Source organism: Psammomys obesus, unplaced genomic scaffold (genome assembly GCF_907164565.1).
Source record: "Psammomys obesus unplaced genomic scaffold, mPsaObe1.curated_primary_1811, whole genome shotgun sequence".
Taxonomy (NCBI): domain Eukaryota; kingdom Metazoa; phylum Chordata; class Mammalia; order Rodentia; family Muridae; genus Psammomys; species Psammomys obesus.
Genome location: NW_026595981.1, coordinates 11,064,131 through 11,089,616, shown reverse-complemented (window position 1 = coordinate 11,089,616; position 25,486 = coordinate 11,064,131). Strand labels below are relative to the sequence as shown.

The following is a 25,486-nucleotide window of genomic DNA, read 5'->3' as shown; positions in this document are numbered from 1 at the left end:
GACATCTTTACCCAGTGAGCCGTGTGTGTGTGTGTGTGTGTGTGTGTATGTGTGTGTGTGCTGGGCTGTTTTTTAGACATCTTTACCCAGTGAGCCATCTTGCTGGCCCAGAATTTTGTGGTTTTTTTTAAAATATATTTTATTACAGTATTTTATGTGTATGTTTTGTCTCTATGTTTATGTACCATATGCATGCCTGGTGCCTGTGGAGGGAGTTGAACCCAGGTCTTCTGGAAGAGCAGTCATGCTCGTAACCTCTGCACTGCCTCTCTAGCCCACATTTTTTGTTTTTAATGACTTTTTTTTCTGAGTACAAAAGCAGTATTTATTTATTAAAGAAAATTTGGAAACTACCAAAACCATATGAATAAGTTATTAACATTAATCCTTAATTCAGCTATTTCTCTGTCAACCCCTGATGTTTTGCTCTCTGCTTTTATGTGTGTACTCGTATACGTGTGTGTATGAGCGTACACATAATTGTCCATTGCTGTGAAACAAACGAAACGTATAGTTTAGCTTACTTTTGGGGACTCCTTTTTGGCTTCCCTTAGCTGTGTATATTTTCTGCTAATATTTTTTTGTTTGTTCTGTGCTTTGATGTTCTGTGCTGTCATCAGCAGGTAACTCAGGAAACCAGCCTTGGTTCAAAGAGTTCATTGTTGGTTGGCTAAGTCTCTAGCTGTCATTATCTAGAAGGTTCTATCTACTTAGTGGCCATGGGTTTCAAGAAAAGCAAGAGAAGAAACCACATGATGCAAATATTTTTTGAGTCTCCGTGTCGGGTTTTCCAATTTACAGCCACCAAATGCAAGTCATGAGAACACACGTAAGAAGTAGAGTTTATTGTCTTTGTGAGAAGAGTTGAGTCATATTGAGAAAGCACCAGGAATTTGTGGTCATTTTTATATTTTAGTATATGTTATGCATATACTTTTTTCATGAAATTTATAGCTCAGAGCTTTTGGTTGTTTTTTATTTGATATATATTTACTGGCCTGCTTTGACACATCATTTTGTTGTAATCTTTTTGTATGGGCTAATGTCTGTGACATCATAACTTATTGGGCTAATTATGGCCTGATGCCTGTTGTTATAAAGGTTATTTTTTTTTCTTTTTGTTAAACTGTGTGTGTGTGTGGTTTTTTTTTTTTTTTTTGGAATAGTTTATATCCATTTAGACATTATCTGTTATACTTTGTTCTTCATTAGCAGAGTTGGGGGCCAGCTATGGTGCTACACTGAATACTACACTTGGGAGTTCTAGGCCAACGTGGCACGTAGTGAGACTGTGTCAAACAAAGCAAGTAGAATAAAAGGAGTTGAGTACCCTCTATAGCCCATAAAACCTAAAGTATTCATTCTTTGCCAACTCTTTGTTCCCAGTCTATTTCAGTGTTAGTAACTGAAGCCAGAAGTTACTGGCTTCACATTCGGAGATCTGCCTGACTCTGCCTCCTGATCATGTTAAGGTAAATATCTTTTTGTAAGATTTAGTTTTTATTTTAGTTTATTTTTATGTTTGTGTGCATGTGTGCCATGTGTAGGCCTGTGCCTGTGGAGCCCAGAAGAGGGAATCAGAGCCTCTGTATCTAGAGTTACAGACAGTTGTGAACAACCCAATATGGGTGTTAGGGATTGAACTTGTGTCCTCTGGAAGAGCAGGAAGCAATGTTAATGGTTGAGCCATCTCTTTAGCCCCAAGATGCAAATTTTTACAAAAAATTTAGGGGAAGACCAAAGGCAAAGATCTAGGATAAGGAAGAAATTTCTCTTTATCAGCAGAGGCTGATCTTCCATGGAGAATTAGTGTACTTTGACTGCAGCATTTAAAAGGGCTCCTTGTGCCATTTTGTGTGGAGACTTCATAGTCACACACCACTTTCATTAAGAATGAGCTTATGACAGAGACTCTTAGGTCGGCTGTCCTAAAGTACTATAATTACATGAAAACAACAGTGTTAGTCACCTTGGTTGAGTGTGTCCCTCTTTATGTCCAGGGACTTTGACAGACATTATGGAGCCAGTCTTGTCTGACTTAGTGCTTCAGTGAACCAGAGGATGAATGTGTGTGAGTGAACCAAGGCCATGAACTGACAAGAAAACCAAACCAAACCACAGATGGGTTCAGTGTTTCCAAGTGGGCAGGTCAAAGGTTGGGGAGGGAGCACAACACACCTCCTCTCGTATCCCTTCAGCTTTGGTACATCTTTTCCATGTATACCTTTATTACCCCAAACAAGCACACCCACAAAGAATCATAAACTGGCAGGTGGGAGGGCGGCACACAAATGGCAGATTCCTCTTGAGATTCTACATGGGACCGAGAGCCTATTGCATTATTGTTCTCTTCACTTACATGGTATAAATATTTGTTTTGGGAAATGTCCGAAAGAGCCTGCAGATATTCCTGTGAGTCACAGTGAGAAGAAAACGAGGGAGCATTTATAGTTCTTGCACAGGGGTTGAAGCTGTGAGAGAGTAGGCAGTTGAGTGTGGTGTTAGAATGACTACCACCTGTGAAGTGAAGGGAAAAAACGATAAACTGTTGAGATCAAATATAGAAAAGCACTCCATAAGGCTAACATGCAGGTCTTGATCAGGTATTAAAGTTACCTGTCTCTGTTAGAGTGGACACACACCACTCACTGGTGCACAAAGATATCCTCACAAACTCCAGTATTTAAAGAAGTATCATTCAGTAGGCTGACTTAAGAAAAAAACGAGATCTTAAAAGTGCCAAGTTTCGTTGTGATAAATGTATGTGCCGAGCGTAGTTTTTGCTGATTGAAGTTTGACACCAGAGCAAGTCTATAAATGCTTATGAAATATATGCCAACTTACTGCTGATGATAGAGCCTTTCCTGGGCCCAAGAGTACCGTGACAACTGTGCTAGAACATGCTTGCTGTGGCAGGCGGTAGCGTGTGTCCAGGCTAGTTAGAGAAGGGACTTTCTCCCCAGTCTGCCATGACAGCAGAAAGACACAGGTCACCCAGGAGACCTTTCTCGATCGCTTTCACAAACATTCCGGTACTTTGTGCTTGGCGTAGGAAAGCTGGCTTGGATAACAACTGTGTCTGTTTCAGGTAATTAAAATTCACTTAGTTACACTAATTACTTTTCAAGTGCTCAGTGTTTCTTATCTGGCTAATGGCAAGTACATTGAATAGTCAGATATTGGACCATCCATCATAAAAAAAAAATGCTGTTGGGGAGGGCTCTGTGTTTGTTAGCGGTTGGTGTGTAGTGATAACAAATTTCAATGTCCATAATAGAAGCAAAACAATTTTGTGTGTTGTGTGTATTCATGTGTTCCCCTGTAGATGTGTGTGCATGTGTGTATCATTTGTGTAATGTCACCCACCTTGATTATCAAGACAGAGTGTCTTCATTATCTTGGAGTGCTCAGACTAGGCCAGCTGGCTGGCTAGTGACCCCTAGGGATCCTGTTTTCCTCAGCCTAGGACTAGGACTATATGTGCACTTCAGCTTTATTTTGTGGGTTCTAGGGGTCAGACTCAGGTCCTCATGCCCGAAAATTAGCTGAGCCATCTCCTCAGCCCACAAGATTACTTTGTGTAAGTTCTGTCGATAGCATTTCGGTCAATGTGTGCAAGATGACTTGATTGTTCTCTTATTTGATTTAAAAAGATGTGTTGAAGAAGTCTGAAAAATACCAAAATGGGGTTTTGAGCGATAGCTCAGCAGCTAAGAGCGCTTGTTATTCTTGAAGAGGACCAGGTTCCACTATCAGCAAGCAACATGGAGACTCACAGCTGCCCGTAACTTCAGTTCCAACAGATCCGATGACTCCTGTTCTCTGCAGGGTCCTGCATGCACATGGTATACATACATACATGCAGGCAAAACACTTGTACACAGAAAATACTATCATAAAATAGAAAATAAACATCATTGCCAGTCTTGATGGGTAGTATTTTTGTAACGTACAGGTATACAGATCATAAATGTACAGTTTGTACAACTATGCACAACTAAATACACAAATGTCTTTTTATCATTATTTCTCTGTTTCTACGTTCTTTCTCATGCCCTGTTTGAATTTTCCTGAACTTTGGTAGGTATTGAACAAGTCTTGCCTGTGCTAAGCAAGCGCTGACCTATATCGCAGCTTTGAATGTTGACTTTACAATCAAGGTGGACTCAGGATCACATTTCTTGTATGTACCAGGATGCAACCAGTTTGTCTTACTCCTGTTTTGAGGTCGGGTCTCAGTATCTAGTCTAGGCTTGCTTAGAACTACTATGTGGCCCAGGCTGGCTTCAAACTTGATCATCCTGTCTTAGCTTTCCTAAGTGTTTGGTATATAAGCATAAACACTTGGCTTGTTTCAACACTGTTGATGCTGAATTGAACTACTTGGTCAAAGCTTTTGTAATTGCTGACTAATCCCTGTGTGACTTTTAAAAAATGTTTATTTATTTTAAAACAAGGCCTTATAAGCTGTGTGCAGTGATGCATGCCTGTAATCCCAGCACTAAGGGATGCAGTCCTGAGTGATCTCTGTGAGTTCAAGGCCAGCCTGCTCTACAGAACAAGTCCAGGACAGCCAAGGCTGCACAGAGAAACCCTGTCTGGAAAAACAAAAACAAAAACCAAAAAACAAAAACAAGGCCTTACTATGTATGTCTGGCTGGATTAGAACTTGCTTTACAGACTAGACTGGCCTCAATCTCACAGTCATCTGTTTACCTCTTTCTCGGGATGCTGAGATTTAAGGCATGTGCTATTTATTTATTTCATGTGCATGTATGTAAAGATATTTTATATTTTGGAGAGCCTTTTTCTAATCATCCACTCTAGCTCCCAAATAAATGAGACAGAGACGTAATAAGATTTATTAATAAGCTCTAAGTTCAATAACTGGGCAGATAGCCATTTATATTAATCCTCTATGCTAGTCTTGCTATCTTCCAGCCATGTGCCCCGAGTTACTTGCCATATTGGTTCTGTCTGGGCTGTGTTTGCTCCATCAGGTCAGTTCTTAATTGCCACATCCTTTCTCTACCTCTTCCTTCTCTCTCTGCCTAATGGTCCCTTCCTGATACCCCAAGGCTGGGAATGGAAGTCCCGCCTACCTCTTCTTCCTCCTAGCTATAGGCTGTCCAGCTTTTTTTTTTAATTTTAATTTTTATTAATTACAGTTTATTCACTATGTATCCCCCCTGCAGCTCCCTCCCACCTCCCCTCCCAATCCCACCCTCCTTCCCCCTTCTCTACCCATTTCCCTCCCCAAGTCCATTGATAGGGGAGATCCTCCTCTCCTTCCTTCTAATCCTAGTCTATCAGGTCTCATCAGGAGTGGCTGCATTGTCTTTCACTGTGGCCTGGTAATGCTGCTTCCCACTCAGGGGGAGGTGATCAAAGAGCAGGCCAATCAGTTCATGTCAGAGACAGACCCTATTTCCATTACTATGGAACCCACTTGGACACTGAACTGCCTTGGGCTACATCTGTGCAAGGGTTCTAGATTATCTCCTTGAATGGTCCTTGGTTGGAGTATCAGTCTCAGAAAAGTCCCCGGTGCCCAAATTTTTTGGTTCTGTTGCTCTTCTTGTGGAGCTCCTGTCCTCTCCAGGTCTTACTATTTCCCCCTTCTTTCTTAAGGTTCACTGCATTCCGCCCAAAATTTGGCTATAAGTCTCAGCATCTGCTCTGATAACCTGCAGGGTACAGCCTTTCAGAGACCCTCTGTGGTAGGCTCCTGTTCTGTTCCCTGTTTTCTCCCTCTTCTGAGATCCATCCTCTTTGCCTTTCTGAATGGAGATTGAGCATCTTAGCCAGAGTGGCTGTCCAGCTTTTTAAATTAACCAATCAGAGATAATTGGAGAGCAAAGTTTATACAGCATTGATCAATGTATGTGACAATGTAAGACTACAGCCCAGAATCCAGCATTTGAATACACAGAGCACCAGGCCAACCCTCACCAGCATGTATGTGCTTGGATACCCTGGAATCCGAGTTGTAAGTGGTCATAAACCACCCCGTGCGGTTCTGGGAACGAAACTTGGGTCCTCTGCAAGAGCAGCAAGTGCAGTTAGCTGCTGATCCATCTCTCCAGCCCCATCAGTGATCTTCGAGACTATGTGATTATTTTGTTCCCCACCAGCTTTTCACTCAGTATTTTCATTGTTGTTATTGGTGGTGGTGCTGGTGGTGGTGTTGTTTTGAGACAGAGTTTGGCTGTCCTGGAACTCACTAGGTAGTCCAGGCTGGCCTGAAACTCATGTGGGATTAAAGGTATGGGGCACCCGGCTCACACATTGATTTTTAAACTATTTATTTGCGTTGGTGTTTTGCTTGCTCTATGTCTGTGTGAGGGTGTTGGAGCCCCTGGAACTGGAGGTAACAGACAGTTGTGAGTCACTATGTGGGTGCTGGGAATTGAACCCCAATCGTCTGGAAAAGCGGCCAGTACTCTTAACCAGCGAGCCATCTCTCCAGATAGAATTGTAACATCTAACTAGGTAGCTTGCCTGAGTCAATCAGTTGTGAGAGCTGCAGAATGCTGAGTTGAGAAACGTACTCCACTTAAAATTTTTAGCAGTCATCTGTAAAGAATTTCATTCCTCTCCTTTTTCATTTTCTCTTGAGATAAGATCTAACGTATTCAGCCTGGCTTTGAATTCCTGATCATCTTGTTTCTCATTCCCCAATGCTGGGATTATAGGTGTGTGTCACAGTGCTTTCTGAGGTCAGGTCTAGTTGTGTATTCCAACATGGCCTTGAACCTGGACGCTTTCCACCATAGTCTCCCGAATGCTGACACTACAGGCTATGCCACCATTCATACCAGCTTTTTAAAAAAATTTAATAAAGTCAGTCAGTGGGGCTCATCACTATTTCAGGACTTATTGCTGTCACTGTATGTGCATATAGTGCTATTATACGTTTTGTATTATAGCAGGTTGGTCTTCATGGTATCTTTGTTAAGCTGAGACTTTTTATTGCATGAATTTTTCTTTTGTAAACTTAGATAAAAATTATCTTACTTTGGATCTTTTTGATTAATTCTACTGAAACAAGACTTTTCAGAAACTAGGGCAACTGTGTTGAGGAATTTCCATTTACACCAGGCAAGAAAGTAAACAGTAAGTGGAGAGTAGGGTAACAAACACTTACGGTATCAAAAAACAACCGTGAAAAGGATCTGTCTTAATGTGCTAGCCCATTGCAGTTTAACATATTGCTTACAACCTTCACAATAGAATTTGAGTGACTTCAGTTACACATTCCAGGAGACTGGCAGTCTGTTACAATCAGAGTCTGAACCTTAGAGCAGGCTAATTTACAGAGATGGGATGAAGAAAGTTGTGGATTTGTATTACACACTCTCACCTGACACTGTATCTGATCCCATACCTGCTGATTGACATCTTGAATGAGCTCTTTGAAGCAAGTTCCAACTTAATTAAAACGTTTGCTTGGTTAGCAGTGATCTGTGAAAGCCTGTGATAAATATTGAATCAGGTTCACCTGCTGGTTGCTGCGAGTGGATAAACAGCTGCTTTGTGCAGTTTAATCATGAAGCTGGCAGTAGAGTACTACTGTTTAATTTTTTTTTTTAAAGAATGATTGAAAAGGTATAGTTACGTCACACTTGCTATCTTACCAAAGTGTGTGCTTATGTGGGGTTTTGTACAACAGGCGTTCGTATCTGTTTAGATGACTTAGAAAGCAGCGAATGGTTGATAAATGTTAGCAGCAATCCCTCTTTTATGCCTGACGGCTTGTATTATAATTCTATGTTAATTGGCCTTTTACTACTGGCTCTTTGTATGCATGGCTTTTTAAAGTAAACCCAGTGTCACACGGGCAGGCGCGTTGCTTAAACTGAATAAATTGCAAAACACAGCCCTGGGTGTGAGGAAGGTTTGTGGGGAGGAGGGGGTCTGTTGGGGAAAGCAAGGTAGGAGAAAGTGGGAGCAAAGGTAATCAGCTGTATTCTGTACATGAGTGAAACTGTCGAAGAATACACTTAATAAAAACTGTAATAGAGAAAGGATACAGGGTGGGAGAGACGGCGCAGTGGTAAGAACGCTTCCCCGTCCCTGAGAGCTCAATTCTGAATACCAGCATCAGGCAGGTCCCAACAGTCTGTAACTCCAGTTCCAAGGTCATTCTTTTCTGGCTCATCAGGTGCACACGCATGCATGATATACATTCATAAACACACACAGATAAAAAATATGTCTTAAAAAGAAAAAAGTTTCTGTATTTTCACTTGGTGGGACCTCTGAATATTTTTTGCAGATTTTGCAGTGACTTGAATAATTCCTTTTGATTGTCTTTTTGACAGTAGAAAATGGAAAATAAAATAGAATTAGACACACTTTAAGGTTTTTTTTTTTAGCTTTATGTTCTATTAGATGGATATTAAAACTGAGATGAGTTTAAAAGCAGAGGTCAAACCTTTATGAAATTATCTTCTATGACTATAACTTTGTTTATCCCTATCTAGAATAAATGTGTATGGCCAAGTTGGTTGTTGAGGAAGTGCTGCTGCTATTTCATTTCCACTGTAAAATCAAACAAATTGAAAAAAATTCAAAAACAAATTGTGCAATAAAGCCCTTAACCCAAATTAGTTGTAGTCATTTTTGAACACCTGATAACAGTTATGGAATCACTGTTCTAAAACTGACTTCCTAGGCTCAGCGTTGGCGGTGCATGCCTTTAATCCTACCACTTGTAGGGCAGAGGCAAGAGGACCTGAGTTTGAAGCCAACCTCGTCTACACATAGTGACTTCCAGGCCAGTCAAGGCCACACAGTGAGACCATGTCTCAGAAACAAACCATGCTGGCCCCGAACTCAGAAACCCACCTGCCTCTGCCTCCCAAGTGCTGGGAAATTGTGGTTTTAATTAGCATTTTCCTAATTACTGAGATGGGCCAAGCATTAGGTTGTTAATGTTTTCAAGTATTTATTGGCCTTTCCAGTTTTGACTAGTGTGATTTCCCTATTCCTAGCTATTCACTAGGTTTACACTTTAAAGTGTATTTATCAAAATTCTTGTGTTTTAGATACCTTTACTTATTTTTACTGTTTTTTTTTTTTTTTCCCCCAAGACAGGGCTTCTCTGTGTAGCCCTGCTTGTCCTAGAACTTACTCTAGACCAGGCTGGCCTTGAATTTACAGAGATCTGTGTGCTTCTGCCTCCCAAGGGCTGGGATGTCAGGTTTTCCCCATTACTGCCCAGCCACCTTTATTTTTATTCATTGTAAATATCTTTTCTGAGAATCTGCTTTCTTTTTACCTTATTCATTTGCCTAGAAAGGTATCCTCTTGCTGCTGCTGCTGTTTGTTGTTGTTGTTGTTGTTGTTGTTTTTAATTCTGGGTGTTGATTGTTGAACCTGGAAGTACTCTACCATTGAACTACACAGCACCTGGACCTTTTCAAGCTTCGCTTTGTGATCAGGTCTTGCTAAGTTGCTAAGCCAGCCTTGAAGTGGTTTGCAGTTCTCCAGCCTCAGCTGCAGGGGTAAGTGGGATTGAGAGGTCGTAGTCATCCAGGGGCCTAAGGAAGATGTCTTTTGAAATGGAAGCCTTACATATTAATGAGATTACATTTTCAATTATTTTTGCTACTGATTTGTTGTTTTAAGAAATCCTGGTGATGGAGAGATGGCTCAGCAGTTAAGAGCTCTTGTTGCAGAGGATTTAGGTTCAATTCTCAGCACCACATGTCAGCTGACAGCCATACATAACTCTGGGTCCAGATCAGATGACTTCATCCAACCTCCTTGGAACTAGGCATCATACATGTAATGCATGTTACATACATGAGGCAAAACACTGATACAAATGAAGTAATGAACAAATAAATAAATACATCTAAGCTGGGTGGATGTAGGCATGGCTTCTAAAATGTTCTGAAGGCTGAGACAAGAGGATCAAGCTTGGGATCATTTTGGGCTACATAGAGAGAACTCAGCATTAGCCTAGACTAAAAAGTGAGACCCCTGTCTCAAAAAAAAAATCTTTCTTATATTTGAATCATATGGACTTCCTTTTATATAGGACAATAACCTTATAACCTTCAAAACCTGAAATATTCATTCTCTGACCTTTGAAAAACGTTTGCTTGGGGGTAAAAAGTTTTCTTATTCTCTACAAAGACTCTCTTAATTGAAATATCCTCCCCTCTCACCCCTTTGTTGTACTCAACATGGATCTGGATAGGCAATATTTAACTTATTTAACAAGTATATGAGCCATATACTTTAATTTATAATTTATCCTTAGGAATATGTTGTAATTGCATCAGAACAATTCTGTAATTTATGAAACTGGTATTGATAAGCTTTCCAAACTGTCCCTTGTAGGTCCACTAAAGAAAGCAGCCCTCTTTGTAGATGAGGTTGGGTGGCCCTCGTCATTGTCTTCTACTTGGCTTGGTGGAGCCAGGGATTCTAATGTTTCTTGACTGAATGGAAGAATGAAATGGGACACCACATGTGAAGTGCCTCGTCCAGGGACAGCTTTAATAAGTAGTAGTTATTAATATTGAACCTCTTAGGATGTGTGTTTATTACTCACAGCTCAAGTGGCTCAAATATTAGCATAAGATGATATGTTTTTAACCTCAAAGTAGTAAATTATCTGTGCTTTTACTTTTAAAGGCCAATCGCTTGATTTTTGAAGTATCTTTATCATGTTTAGGGCATTTTAAACTAAGACTTCAGTATCTGTCAGACTTAAAAAATGTGATATTTCGTGGAGATAACCTAGAACCCCTGCACAGATGTAGCCCATGGCAGTTCAGTGTCCAAGTGGGTTACATAGTAATGGAAAGAGGGACTGCCTCTGACATAATCTGATTGGCCTGCTCGTTGATCACCTCCCCCTGAGGGGGGAGCAGCCTTACCAGGCCACAGTAGAGGACAATGCAGCCACTTTTGATGAGAACTAATAGACTAAGATCAGAAAGGAGAGGAGAACCTCCCCTATCAGTGGACTTGGGGAGTGGCATGCATGCAGAAAGGGGAGGGAGGGTGGGATCGGGAGGGGAGGAAGGAGGGGCTTATGGGGGGATATAAAATGAATAAAGTGTAATTAATAAAAAATTAAAAAAAATAAAAATAAAAGTTCACATAAAAAAATTACCTTCTATTACTTGTAGAACTTTGAAAATGTTCTTCAATATTATGGTGTTTCCAATTGTAGCCTAAAATATAGTACCAGAAAATATATATTATTGGAAATATCATATTATTATTAAGGAAAAACTTAAATCACTATCTTCTGTGGAAAAAAAAATGTGATATTTGGCTACGGCAGTTTGTTTTGGGGCAGTGAGTCAGTCCTCCGAGGGAAACAGTTTAAGTTATTCACACACACTCAATGAATGAATCATGCAAAGAAATGTGAGTTGCTGTACTTAAGGAATTTGTAGTGGGCTGAAAAAAAATAGCCCTACATCTGGAAAGTTAGGAAAAATGTGAATTACTATTTTTTTTTAATTTAGTCTCCTTTTTACATAGTTTGCTTTTCCTTTCCTGAGAGAGAGAACATGAAAGCATGCACATGCATTTTCAGACTGAATCTCAATCCAGACTGTTTTCAAACTTGCCCTTCAATGCCTTTTGATAGTCTTACCTCCACCCCCCAAGTGCTGAATTGCAGGTGTAAGCCAGCACACCTCTCCTAAGTATGTATTTTGTTCACAGCAGATATGCTCCTTTTGGTCTGCTTTGGGGATTCAGTCCATGGGCTCCTTTTAGAAGTTCAGCATTACACACAGTAGCAGAGTAACTTGATTAATTCAGTTAGAATATCATGGCACAGTTCGCTTCCCATTCTCTTGATGCTGCTGTTAGATATTTCAGTGTACGGAACACCAACGAATGCCATTTGTTTCCTTCCTCACTGTTGACAGTGAGGTTAATTTCTGTTTCCTAATTTTTCTTTTCTAAAACTAATTCAGAGCCTTGCTCATCTTATTTCTCAAGTATTTTGGCACACTATTTTGAAGGGGTGTGGGGAAAGTTTGCAGAGAGCTGGGGTGTATTAGTGAGTTACGCTTGGAACTGTTCACCACAGCTTTGTGCAAAGAATAGCGGAAAGACTCAGCAGCTGGCTTTTCTCTTAAAATCAAAGCCTTTCACCCTTTCAAAGAGTTTAGGTATAACTTTATACAATAGGACAAGAGGAGCTAGAATTATTAAACACGTGAAAAAATTTTCGAAAAATTCTTGCTTGCTAATTCTCCAAGAACAGTGTTGGCCATTGTACAAGTGAAGAAAACTTTTGAGCAGGTGAATTCTGTGTCATCTACATGTGTCCCCTATGTTTTTCTTTAAATGATACTGTTCTTTTGCTACTGTGGATCTTGGGTTTTCTTGCCTTCTGTTGAAATAAAGATAGCTTTTAGATGTGAAAGGGAAGCCATTTTTACAGAGCTTGGTCATGACCCATTGACATTTGCAGGTCATAAGGTTAATAAGTTTTGGAGAACAGGGGTTTTTACCTGTCGGCCTTCAATATATTGGATGAAAGTTAATAGTTTTAAGTTTATGTTATAGTGTCTTGATAAGAATTCTATAAATTTAAAGAACATGGGCAAAAACAACCATTCTATTAAAAGTAAATCTATTTGTTAGCAGGAGAAATAACAGCTAATGAGAGTTCAGAGTTACTTAATTGTATTCATCTGATTGTTTCAGTACTCCTAAGTTCAAAGGTTTCAGAGCAAGGCCATAAGACAGCAGCCTATTCATGGACCAAAGGGTGTTCTGATCTCCTGTCATTGCTGTGATCCAGATTCTGTTTTGTTTTCTTTCAGTGTTGAAAGTTAATGATTTTGATTCAAGCAGCTTCTTTTTGTTATTAGGTGAATGCTTATTTAAAAGCTTCTATGCTGCTGTCATTCCACTTTTCCCTCTTCAGATATTATTTTCTCATATCCTTTAAGTAGTAACCTCAGTAGAAGAGTGCTTTTGAAGAAATCATTATGCTTTAGTAGTACTACATAGGAACAAGACAGGATTGTCTTAATTTCAGTCTTATTTTTTCTTTGCCTAACTATCCAATGAGAACTGTCTTACGGCATCTACCTTGAATTCATAGATGCAGAATTGTTTCAGATCACAATAAAACACATTTCATATGAAAATATAGCTCCTGCTTTTCTGAATTAAGGCTGTAAAAATTGGCAGTATCTAAATCTAGTCTAGTTAAAATTTTTAATTATGAATTTTTGTTAGAAGCGCTACTACATAACATTTTAAGATGAGAACTAATTTATTAATACCAAATTCACCCATCTTAAAATTTAAAATTTTGAATACAAAATAGCAAGTTGTAAAACTACATGGTAGTGTTTCTTTTTCTTTAAAAATATTTATATGAAAGATGTTTGTATGTATGTGAAGGTCTGTAAGCTAAATACTAAGGTATTTGTAGTAGTTGATTTATTTTACATATTTCTGCACTTTGTTTTGTAAAAGGAAGTCAGGAAAAAGGTGAACTTAAAAGAAGTCAGTAGTAAATATTAAGTGAAATTAATGTTGAAAAGTATTCCCCCCAAAAAGTAGCTTTCTAAGCCTTGAGAGCCATTTTAATGGATTACTTTTAGAGAACTATAGAATGTACCCATATAGGACAAAATGATTTAATGGGTCCTAACAGTCTAATAGTCAGGTAAATTTAACAGCATTATAGGAAAAGAAATAGTATATTTGAGTAAAAAGTCTGAAGGTATGAAAAAGTAAACTGATTCTGTACCTGCAATTACATTAATTTCTTAGTATGTTAATTAACGTGATCACTGTAGAAACCAAAAAACAATTCAGTGTAAATATCATGATATAATTTGCATTCCATTTTCTCTGCGAGTATAAGTTGTTAGATATTGCAACATATGTAACATAAGCCACAAGTCAGCTGTTTCCTGCCTCACTGTTGACAAGGGCCCCATTCATAACTCTTCTTTTATCCTTTCAGTGAATAAGTAATTATTCAATATAGAAGGCAGGATATTTGGAACTGGCTATTTAATGTGGCAGCACTCTGTAATGAAATCTGCTGTTACTGGCAACCCGAGAGGGGAAGGTAACAATTCCAGCATGACTGTAACTTTATCTGCTTTGACTGAATGTTTATTTGGCACATCAGTGAACCTTTTATCCCAGTGAGTGACAGCTCTAGAAGGGTCACATTTACACCCATTCTATCATGTATTGTAATATTTAATGGTGGACAAGGTTGAGTGAGAGTAGGAGTAATTTGAACTTGCTTTTCCACTGAACTGAGGCTAAAAGACAGCTTGATCTCCAGCACTGTGGTGTAACATACTATGACTTATCATTTGTTTATGAAGGCTAATCTTACTGATTACAATTTTTTTAATGCAGTAAGTAGAGTATTTGTTCTACAAAACCGAATCTTTCCAATGTAAATTCTTTTAAATGATTGTGCTGCTTGCCTTTTTCCCTATCAGTGCCTGTTTTACAGCATTTCTCTTATATGAGGCTTCATCTGTCTCATTTGGTGGAGGAATGGGAGCTTTAAAGGGAGCGTTAGTTAAGAATCTGTGAGTTTATATAGTATTAAACTTGTAAAAAAATTGGAGGGTGGGGACAGAATTTGGAGGCAAGAATTAAAATCAGGTAAAATTTAGACTGTATTTAAAAAGACTTTTACATTATTTAATTTATGATACTGAATTACTAGTGAGCTTGTCCAGGATGAGCTATTTTGGTAACAGTTTTTCTGGTGGGTTTTCATTTCATACATGTAACTGGACTTCAGACATACTTGCTCCATGCAAGCACCCTGGTTTCAGTTTCTGTTAAATGTCGATATTTTTGCATTCATTTTCATGCCTTTGCTAGAGGATAATTTTCTTTACTTATTTTGTAGTGGTGCTTAATACTCAATGTGTTATGTCTATTCTTTTGTTGACCACATTTCAAATGCTTTTTTAAAAACATGTAGAATATTTGAGCTGTGCTGTGAGAAAAATTATCAGTTCTGTAATATCACAAGCTCAAAGGAGAACTAAGACAGATGAGATGATGATCCAATCTGTCATAACATTTAAAAAATATAATTTTTTAAAGAGAAGAGTTAAAATATATTTTAAACATTTGGAATTGAAGCATGATTGTGATATGTCAGAGAGAATGTAACTGTGGAAACATTGTTTATAACCCTGAGAAGATAGGGGACTGCCTTGTGTGTGGGCACAGTTTCGTCAATGATGAATTTAGAGACTGTAGTATCTGAAGCTTCTTGGACCTTTGCGATTCATTCTTAGGGATGTTACAACCTTTGCTGTGGCGGCCCAGTCAGTTTCTGTTTTCCTTCCTTGTTTCAGCCTGATGGCCTCTGTTCCAGGTGTTCTTGTTCTGCTAAACAAGGAAACAATGAAGAGTCTGCAAATACTATTAAGAAAGATCACGGGGTACAATCCAAGAGACCCAAAATTTACTTTGGGACACGCACACACAAGCAGATTGCTCAGATTACCAGAGAGCTCCGTAAGACAGCTTACTCGGGCGTCCCGATGAGTATTCTTTCCAGCAGGGATCATACCTGTGTCCATCCCGAAGTGGTGGGGAACTTCAACAGAAACGAGAAGTGCATGGAGTTGCTGGATGGCAAAAACGTGAGTGAGATTACTTACTTTGCCATGAGAAAATCTCAATTCACATTTAAAGTGATAGATTTTGGTTTTAAAGCTTATAGATATTAATTTCTGTTCTATTCAGGTGTAATCTTTTTCTTTTAAATTCATTTATTCCCAAAATAATTGAACATAGGTGATATCAGATGAGGGGATAAAAATGTTTTAAGAATATTACCTAACTAGAGTTAATCATCATATTTTGTATATTTGAAAAACTCAAAGATTGTTTAAGCAAATTTGAAATTTTTAACATTGAAATACATGATTTTTCTAATTTATAATTCTAATTAGTACAAATCTTTTTTTCAAAAAGTTATATAAGATTATTAAATTTCAAAAAATGTCATACATGGTCTTAAATTTTTCTAGGAAGATTGGAGTGCATTGCATTTAGGATAGATAGAACGAGATAAGACATGCTTTTGTAAGTTTCACTTTAATACTGGGCAGTATCATTTTGGGAGTCAATATTTGACATAGCTAATTTGCTTAAAAATTGAAGTTATAAGTATGAGATTATACTCAGATATTAAGTGAACCAGTATGTAAAGTGGGCAATGGTAGTATATTTTGAAAATTTTTTGCCTCAGAGTTGACTCTACACAAAAGACTATGAGTAAAAGTTCCACGAGTTTTGTTTCATTGATGGATCACCTCCTACTACATAATATGAATAAATTATGCTTTATTGTTCTTTCGGTGTTTTATTTGAACAGGTAAGAGTTTACTCTTTTATTTTTTGGCCTGTTGAAGACGTTTTCTAATTGCTACTTAGCTTCATATAGAAGAGGAGACTGTACAGCATACGAGGTTCAGTGGACAAGCTTGAGAGCCTTGTTCAGAATAAGGGAAAGAATATAGAATTATTCAGTCAAAATCACTGTTGATTTGTCGTATTTGATGCCATGTAAGTTCTTCGTCATAAGCTAAGAATTGTGTGGGATCTCTTCACTGTTTATGTTTTCAAGATACTCAAGAAAAGGTTTTTGTGATGAAACTACAAATACCATGATTAAGTAAATCTTTTCTCATGAGTTGTAGATGGCTCTGCTAAACTCAAGTATTGGCTGCCATTGTCATATATTTTTAACGTTTTTTTCACTTGTTCTTGACAAATTATTATACATTTGTAGGATGGACATAAGTTAAATTGGTGAAAGCAATTAAAAAATTTAAGGCAAATAGTCTTTTGTATAATATTCTAGAATCCTGCAATACTATTTGCATTTGATCTTTATTCTCATAAGTTTGAATTATGTAAAAATAATTTGGTAGGCTTCAATGCTCAGAATTTTTCATTGGCCTGAAATGAAGAAGTATTTTGTTTTTGAATATTAGTGATATAGGTAAGCAAAGATAGTTGTGGCTTGCTAGATCCTAGCTCCTTGTCAGACTGCTTACCTCCTGGGTATACAAGAGCATTCTCTTTCTTGTTCCCAAGCCTTCAGAGTAATTTGGTATTGTAATGAGGGCCAATTACAAAGTCACCATAGGTGTCAGTGTTTACTCTGGCTGATTTACCAAAGTGGGATGATAAATAGATAGCTGACATTGAGTGAAAAGAGTGTAAAGTGTGATAACACCCCAGCCGACAGACTCCCTTCTGGGTTCTGTTACATGGCTGAAAGGGATGAGCGCCTGGCGTCACTATCGAACTGCACAGAGCTGTCTTTCTAGGAGCCCTTACAGTGTAAACTGATTATTTGGCTTGATCTTGAGCCGCATGTGTTTTTGTTCACAGTTTCTTTTAAAGTGCCTCCATACTGGAAAGATAGGCACCTGTCTGTTAAAATTATTATTATTGTTGTTTCAATTAAGAAAAGAAAATTAAGTTGAGCCAGAAATGCCAATTCTTTAAAAATGTTTTAAATATAGACTGTCTTGTTTTTTTAAAAAGTTCAAATGAAGCAGTTGGAGATATGGCTCAGAGGTTAAGAGCACTTGTTGTTCTTTCAGAGAATCAGGGCTCAACTTCCAACATCCACGTGGCAGCTTACCACTGTTTGTAACTCCAGTTTTTCGGAATCTAATATCCTCTGTGGGCACGAGACACGCATGTGGTGCACACACACATGCAGGCAACACACACTGGGTGTAAAATAAAAATAAACAAATCTCTAAATCCCAGGCCCCCTGGAGGTTTATGCTGGAAGATTGCAAATTTGAGGCTGGCCAGGGCTACATAAGAAGATACTGCTTTTCCTTTACCCCCAAAAGAAAAGAAATGAAGTACATGGATAAGAGTCAAAGCCAGCCCAAGATGAGAAGCCCTGTCATCGGCTTCCTCTGCCCTCTGCCCTTCAGGAAACCACTGTAAAGCTGTATGTGTGTTTTGCCAGAACATTTCAAAAAATATTATTTATAAGCAAGAATGTTTTATACAAACTTAATCATTCTTTACATATTCAATGCCTATTTTTCTCACCATTTCAGAGAACCTAACAAATAGCCTACGTACTTAAGAGGGTATATCATTTGGGTTGTTTGTTTTGAGACAGGATCTCATTATGTAGCTTTGGCTGTCCTGGAACTCATATCTGTAGACCAGGCTGGCCCACTTAAAGAGATCTGCCTGCCTCTGCCTCCTGAGTGCCTAGATTAAAGGTGTGTACTTACCATACCTGGCCTTAAAAGGGTATATCTTTTGTATAAACTTGCTTACGTGTCTGTTGTTGGTCAGAGAAATTGAGTTTTGTTACAGTTGTGTGAGTGTGTGTGTGTGTGTGTGTGTGTGTGTGTGTGTGCTATTAAACTGTGCCCTGTCTAGTCACATTGATGATAAAAATTAGAATTTTGCACATTTGGCAAATTGCTCATTTTTCAAATCATTTATTACTCAAAGTTTAAACTTTTGTTAAATGTTTTTTTGGTAATGTGACTATTTTATACATTTTATTTATTTACTCATCTAATTAATGAACTTATTTATTTTAGTTGGGAAATATTGCTGTGAAGCTCAGGTAGATCTTAAACTTAAACTCTCCTACTGCCTCAGGCTCTCAAGTGCTTGGATTACAAGTTCCTGCCACCATGCTAGGCTAATTTTATACATTTTCAATTTCTCTTTTAAATTTATGTGTCTGTGATGAGCCTGCACACACACTACATGTATGTAGGAGTCATTCAGGGCATCAGATGCCCTGAAACTGGAGTTAAAATGATTGTGAGTTGCCATGTGTGTGCTGTGAACCACACCCAGGTCTTCTGCAAGAGCAGTAAGTGTTCTTAACCACTGAGGCATCTCTCTTGCCACCAGTTTTATAGAGTTTATATTAACATATGACATGTTCATAGTTGGAGTAAATTGTTAGAGATTCATTCATTCATTCATTCATTCATTCATTCATTCATTCATTCACTTTACATCCCAGTCGTAGCTCCCTCTGTCCTTTCCTCCCAGCTCCCAGTCCCATACTCCCTCCATCTTTCTCCTATCCCCCCTCCCCTACTCCTCAGAAAAGGGGACACCTCTCACCAACCACTCCAGCACATCATGTCACATCAGGACTGAGCACATCCTCTTCTCCTGTGGCCTGGTAAGGCAGCCCCGCCAGGGGGAGTGATCAAAAAAGCCACAGAGTCCATGTCAGAGACAGTCCCCTTCCCTTTACTTGGGGAGCCACATGAAGCCCAAGATGCCCATGGGCTACATCTGTGTAGGAAGCCTAGGTCCAGTTCATGCATGGTCCTTGGGTGGTACTTCAGTCTCTAAAGCCTCCCCTGGGCCCTGGTTAGTTGGCACTGGTAGTCTTCTTGTAGAGCTCCTGTCTCCCTTCTATTCTTCCCACCATTCTTCCACAAGACTCCCTGTGCTCCGCCCAACGTTTGGCTATAAGTCTCAGCATCTGTGTCAATTTGCTGCTGGGTGAAGCTTCTCGGGAGACAGCTAGGCTAGGCTCCTGTCTGCAGGCATAGCAGAGTATCATTAATAGTGTCAGGGGTTGGCCTTCTCTCATGGGGTGGGTCTCAGGTTGGGCCAGGCATTGGTTGCACATTAATTCAATCACTAGACAGGATTCCTAGTGGAGGGAAGGGATCACTAACCCACCCACAAAAGCTTCAACCCAAAATTTACCCTGCCTACAAGATGTGCAGGAATAAAAATAAAGCTTTCTTTCTTTATTAATACTTGTGATAAAGTTTGGTTTTTATCTTAATACTGTGTCATTTTATAGAGATGTAACTTTCTGTACATATGTATAGAAGATGTTAATAGTATGTGTTTTGAATAATATAATTTGGAATTTTGGGGGTACTCATATTTTATGAATTTTTTTTGTAGTTATCCTTCTTTATTTTTTCCCTCAAGGTAGTCCTTTCTTCCTTTTTCTTCTCCTCTCCCTTCCTTGTTTCCTTACTTCCATTATTGTCACATGGCTTAAATTTGAAAAGGGACAAGAGCGTCAGCAGTAATTTTCTCACTATGCCCTTCGCCTAGTTCTGTTAGATTTTGTTTTTAGGTTTGTTTTTCCAGACGGGGTTTCTCTGTGTAGCCCTGACTGTCCTAGAACTTGATTTGTAGACCAGTGTGGCATTGAAATCAGAGACCCGCCTGCCCCTCTTGCCTCCAGAGTGCTGGGATTTAAAGGCGTGCACTACCACTGCCCAGAATCCTAATTCTGTTCTAAAAGCAACAAGAGATGCCATTGCTTTGTTCCAGAAATGCTTTATGGCTAATGTGCAGCTACATCAACCAATTTAAGAATGTTTTTCTCAAAGTTCATTTTGTATTTAGAGTTCGTTCTCCTTCTGAGTCAATTATAATTTCTTTAAACGGTTTTGAATATGGCATCTAATTCCAGCTATATGAGGCAGGAGAATCACTTGTGCCCAGGAGTTCAGGGTCAATATGGGTAACATAGTGAGGTCCCTGTGCTTTGGCAGGGAGATATGGTTCTGATTATAACTATGAAAGTATTGGTTTTCTCTACAAACTATTAGCTTTTGGTTTTAGTATTGTTTTTTGAGATAATCTTATTTTATTCCTTTAATTATGCCTGTTTCCAGGAAAAATCCTGCTATTTTTATCATGGTGTTCATAAAATTGGTAATCAACAGACACTGCAATTTCTCCATGGGATGTCCAGAGCCTGGGACATAGAAGAACTCGTCAGCCTCGGGAGGAGGCTGAAGGCTTGCCCCTACTACACAGCTCGAGAACTGATAGATGACGCTGACATAATATTTTGTCCTTACAACTACCTGTTAGATGCACAAATAAGGGAAAGTGTGAGTATATATAAAAATTAGAACTTACTAGTCACTGAGACAAAAGTGATAACTATAAAAGCTTTTGGATGTTTTATGTCCTTTTTTCTTTGTTTTGTGTTTGTGTAAACAGAGTACCAAAAAACATGTTCAAAGGCAAATTAAGAGGTGACTTTTAAACCCAGTTATTTTAATTTCCGAAGTATTAAACAGTTAAGGTTCTGACTGAAACCCAACGGTACTGTGTTCCTCAGGCTTCACAAAGTCACCCAGGGCTGGAGCAGTCTTGATGTGCTGGGCTGTCTGAGCTTTGTGATGTTTAGTGGCGTCTCTGGTTTTATCTCTGAGATGCCAATAGGATCCTCACAGTTCCTACCATCGGAGATATCTGTAGACACTGCCAAATGTCCAACTGTCCCCTGTGGAACTAAATTGTCCCCATTTAAGACCATTATATAGCCATTGTTCTCTCCATTGATGAAATTAAGTTTTCTTTGTGTTTTGAGGCAGGGTTTCTTTGTGTAGCCCTGGCTGTCCTGGAACTCTGTAGAACAGGCTGGACCCAAAATCAGAGGTCCACCTGCCTCTGCCTCCCAAGTCGTGAGGTTAAAGGCGTGCACTCCTAACCACATGGCAGAGTTAAGAATTATTTGAAAAGCGTTTCTCTGGGGGCGGGGGGAGAATAACTGTCTTGAAGAAGTTATGTTAGAATATGTTCTGTAAAAGTCATGCTTTGTGAATTTTTTAAGTAATGAACTTTAAATTTTATTTGTTTGCCTGGTTCTTACAGAGATCAAGCTTGCAATAGCCTAAGACGAAGAGTAAGCAATCTGGTGTAGTTGGTTACTGCTTTTTTTAGGTTGTTTAGCTGTGACTGTGCAGTTCACATTAGCTTTCTACTCTTTTTTTTTTTCTTTTTTTTCTGAATCAAGGTTTTGTTTTCACTTTGAGACATAGTTTCATGTAACTCATATTAGCCTTGAACTTGCTATGTAGCTGATCATCCTGATCATCCTGCCTCTTCTGCCCAGGTGCTGGGCTTGCGGGTGGTGGCCACCACACCCAGCTCTTGTGGTGCTAGGACTCTACCCGCTGAATCGTGGCTTCAGTTCCAGCTTCTGAAGTTCGGAATTAATAGGCATTTAAATTTTTGATATTTTACTTCATCCTTTATTTTATGTGTATTAGTTTGCCTGAGTGTATGCCTATGCAACACATGTCTGAGGTGTCCACAGGCCAAAAGAGGGTGTTGGATCCCCACGAACTGAAGTGACAGACAGTTCTGAGCCCTCGTGTGAGTGTTGGGAATTAACACAGATCTTCTGGAAGGGCTGCTTTTATTCACAGAGCTTTCTCTCCAGCCTCAATAAGTCATTTTATTTACTGCCATACCACTATCCTCTGGTGCTATACCTTTCATTGGTTAGCTCTTAATTAGGATATCAGATATAATGATGTTAGTGAGGGTAGTCTTTATGTTACTTTTATTCTATCATTCCCCTACTTGAAAATGTGTTTCTCTGTTTACTCTGGGATAGAGTCCATATTTAGGCTTCTTTTTCAAGATACTCAATAGTCTGGCATAGAACTGCCTTTTCAGCTTTTACTAAAATTCTCAATCTGAGTGTCCCTTACAGCTCCCCAGAGATCCCGGTGTTTCTGCTTTGAATTACGCCCGCGAAAGTGCTGTGCTTTGCTCCTGTCCTACATGGCGCCCTTGCCCTTGAAGTGTGGTCTGTTTCTGTCCTTCCATAGTTCTTTCACAGTCACTACCAGACCTCTGTATGTTATCACTTTCTCGGAGTAATTTATTGGCAGTTACGTTAATAAAATTTTCTTGTTTCATTACTCAGGATTTTCAATTGCAAGTTATACACGCCTAACTTGAAAAAAGCTTAAAAGAAATAGTCGGCTTTCTCTTCATGATGATGGCTTTGTTCTTAGGAAGTCCTTTTCTTGTGGGACCAGGGACAACCACAAGCAATTAGCTAATCTGCAGGAAAGAACATGCGCTTGCATTAATCCCCTCCGGTTGCTCTGCTTGGCCCAGCTTGGATGATAAATCCACTCCTGTGTTGGATCCAGTCTGACCACAGAGGATTGGAATACTTTAACTGTTGAGCCTGGTTCTGAGCTTTACTTTATTTTACCCTTAAGGTGAGAGACGTGATGTCATTTGAGTTGCAAATTAGCAGTCTTAACCAGTGTCATGCTGGAGAAGAAGAATGTTTAAAATGAAGTGTCTCCAGGCATAGTGGTACACGCCTTGAGGCAGAGGTAGGTGGGTCTCTGTGGGTTCGAGGCCAGCCTGGTCTGCAAAGTGAGTCCAGGACAGCCAGGGCTCTTGTTACACAGAGAAAAACCCGTCTCAAACAAACAAAAAGGGTTGAAGGTCAGGTAAAAATGAGACTGATGTGTACTGCATTACACTATGTTAGATTTTTTTTTGGACTCATTGAATCTGCATTCTTGTTTCTTTTCTAAAGGTTTTCTATTCAGGGACAGGGATGCAGCTGATTTCTTAAAGTGCTTGCACTGCAAGCATGAAGCACAGAGCTTCAGGACGACATAAAAAAAGTGTTTGATAATCAGTGTTGAAATTGGGCTGAAGGTTTCTTTATTGTACAGTTGTATATTCTCTGTGTAGCCAGTGGTGCCTTGACCGTGCTCAGTTGAATGGCACATTTTCATCGAGAGCTTGGTTGCCAAGTGTCTTTAGAGGGAGAAGTGGTGGGCTCTGTGCTCTAGAGCTATGTCTGCTGGAATTTAGTTCTTTAGGTTTTAGGGCTTGGGTGTCAGTTCCCTAATGGAAAGTGCACAAGCAATATTGGCCTATGTTGTGACTTTTCAAACGAAATCTTGCCTGCTGCTATTAAATCCATTTTGTTAAATGTTTTAATAGAAATATTTTTTTTATCTTACAGATGGATATAAAGCTGAAAGAACAAGTTGTCATTTTAGATGAAGCTCATAACATTGAAGAGTGTGCTCGGGAATCAGCAAGCTACAGTGTAACAGAAGTTCAACTTAGGTTTGCTCGGGATGAGCTAGATAGTTTGGTCAACAGTAACATAAGGAAGAAAAACCATGAGCCGCTACGAGATGTGTGCTATAACCTCATTAAGTAAGAATTTTTGTCTCTCAGTGTGTTATCTTTTTATATTAAAGACATGTTTTATTATGTCAGGGTTTCTTGTCATTGTTGTTGTTGGTGGTAGTTTTTGGAGATAGGGTTTTTCTGTGTAGCCCTGGCTGTCCTGACCACTCTTTGTAGACCAGGCTGGCCTCCAGCTCACAGAGATCCTCCTGCCTCTGCCTCTGCCTCCTGACTGCTGGGATTAAAGGTATGTGCCTGGTATGTCAGGATATTTTAAACTTAGTAAACTCAAGGGGCTTAAGAGGGGACTCGGTAGCTAAGAGGGCCTCATACTTGTGCAAACCCACACTAGAGCAACTAAGCCATCCCTCCCACCATCTTATTCCTTGAATTCCTTTTTTTTTTTTTTTTCTTAAAGATTTATTTATTTATTTATTCATCCATTTATTTATATGAGTGCTCTGTTTTCACGTACACCAGAAAAGGGAATCACAATCTATTACAGGTGGTTGTGAGCCACCATGTGGTTGCTGGGAACTGAACTCAGGACCTGTGGAAGGGCAGCCAGTGCTCTTAACCGCTGAGCCATCTCTCCAGCCCATTCCTTGTATTCTTTATGTTTGATTTTGGATTAGTTTCTGGCTGTTGTAAGATCCTTCACTTGTTACCAAAGTTTTGACAACTTCCATAATTAGTTTGTTGACCTCCATATGGGGTTGCAGCTCATTCTGAGCGTTGCAAGGTTAAGTATTATCAATAGTACTGCTGAGGCCTAAATATGGGTCTCTGGTCCTGACCTTACCCTGGAGTATGATGTCCAGTATATTTCAAATTTAAACCCAGGATAAAATTCCTCTGTTTCCTCTATCTACTGTTTCCTCACCCTCCATATTCAGTCTTTCTCATCTAAGGAAACAGCTACCAGCTCCTTAAAACAAACACTAATTATTGTCTGTGGTCACTGCTTCAGCTCATCATCCAGTTAGGCATTGAGTGTATCCCAAATCCATCTGTGTTTTTCTCTGTCAGTGGTTTTAGTGTGACCAGCGATCTAGAATATTGTGATAGCTTCCTAACATGACTACTTTCATTCTTTTCTTTCTTCTGTAATCCTTTCTGCCTTTGAAGGTGAAATCATCCTTAAACACTTAAAATACTCACTTCCTTATTTAAAACTTTATTTCAAACTTTGGGTAAAAACCAAATTTCTTATCCTTGCTCTATAGACAGTGTGATCCCAGTTTCTCCCTGTAACGTTGTTTGTACCCTTATCTAGTATTGCCCATTGTGATAACCTACTGGTTTTCTTTCAGGCCCTCAAAGGAGCAAAGCTTGTTAACTTTGCACCAGTTATTCCTTCTGTTTTAAAACTTTTTTTTTTTTTCATCCTGCCTGGGACTAGCAGTTTTTCTGTATTCAGTTGTTGGGCAATCACTTCTGGGAGAGTATCACAGACATTCAGATTAACGTAGCCACCGAGTGGTGATTAGCTTCATTTTCATGTGTCACTACTTTCCCCTGT

The 25,486-nt window shown here is 39.2% G+C and overlaps 1 protein-coding gene across 1 annotated transcript in view; it reads left to right on the top strand.

The window, feature by feature from the left end:
- Positions 1–25,486, top strand: part of Brip1 (BRCA1 interacting helicase 1) — a 116,597-nt gene that overhangs the window by 21,576 nt on the left and 69,535 nt on the right. Inside the window, 3 exon segments of the mRNA XM_055620128.1 lie at positions 15,348–15,638; positions 20,667–20,888; positions 23,792–23,991. Coding sequence (XP_055476103.1) covers positions 15,348–15,638; positions 20,667–20,888; positions 23,792–23,991 — 713 coding nt within the window.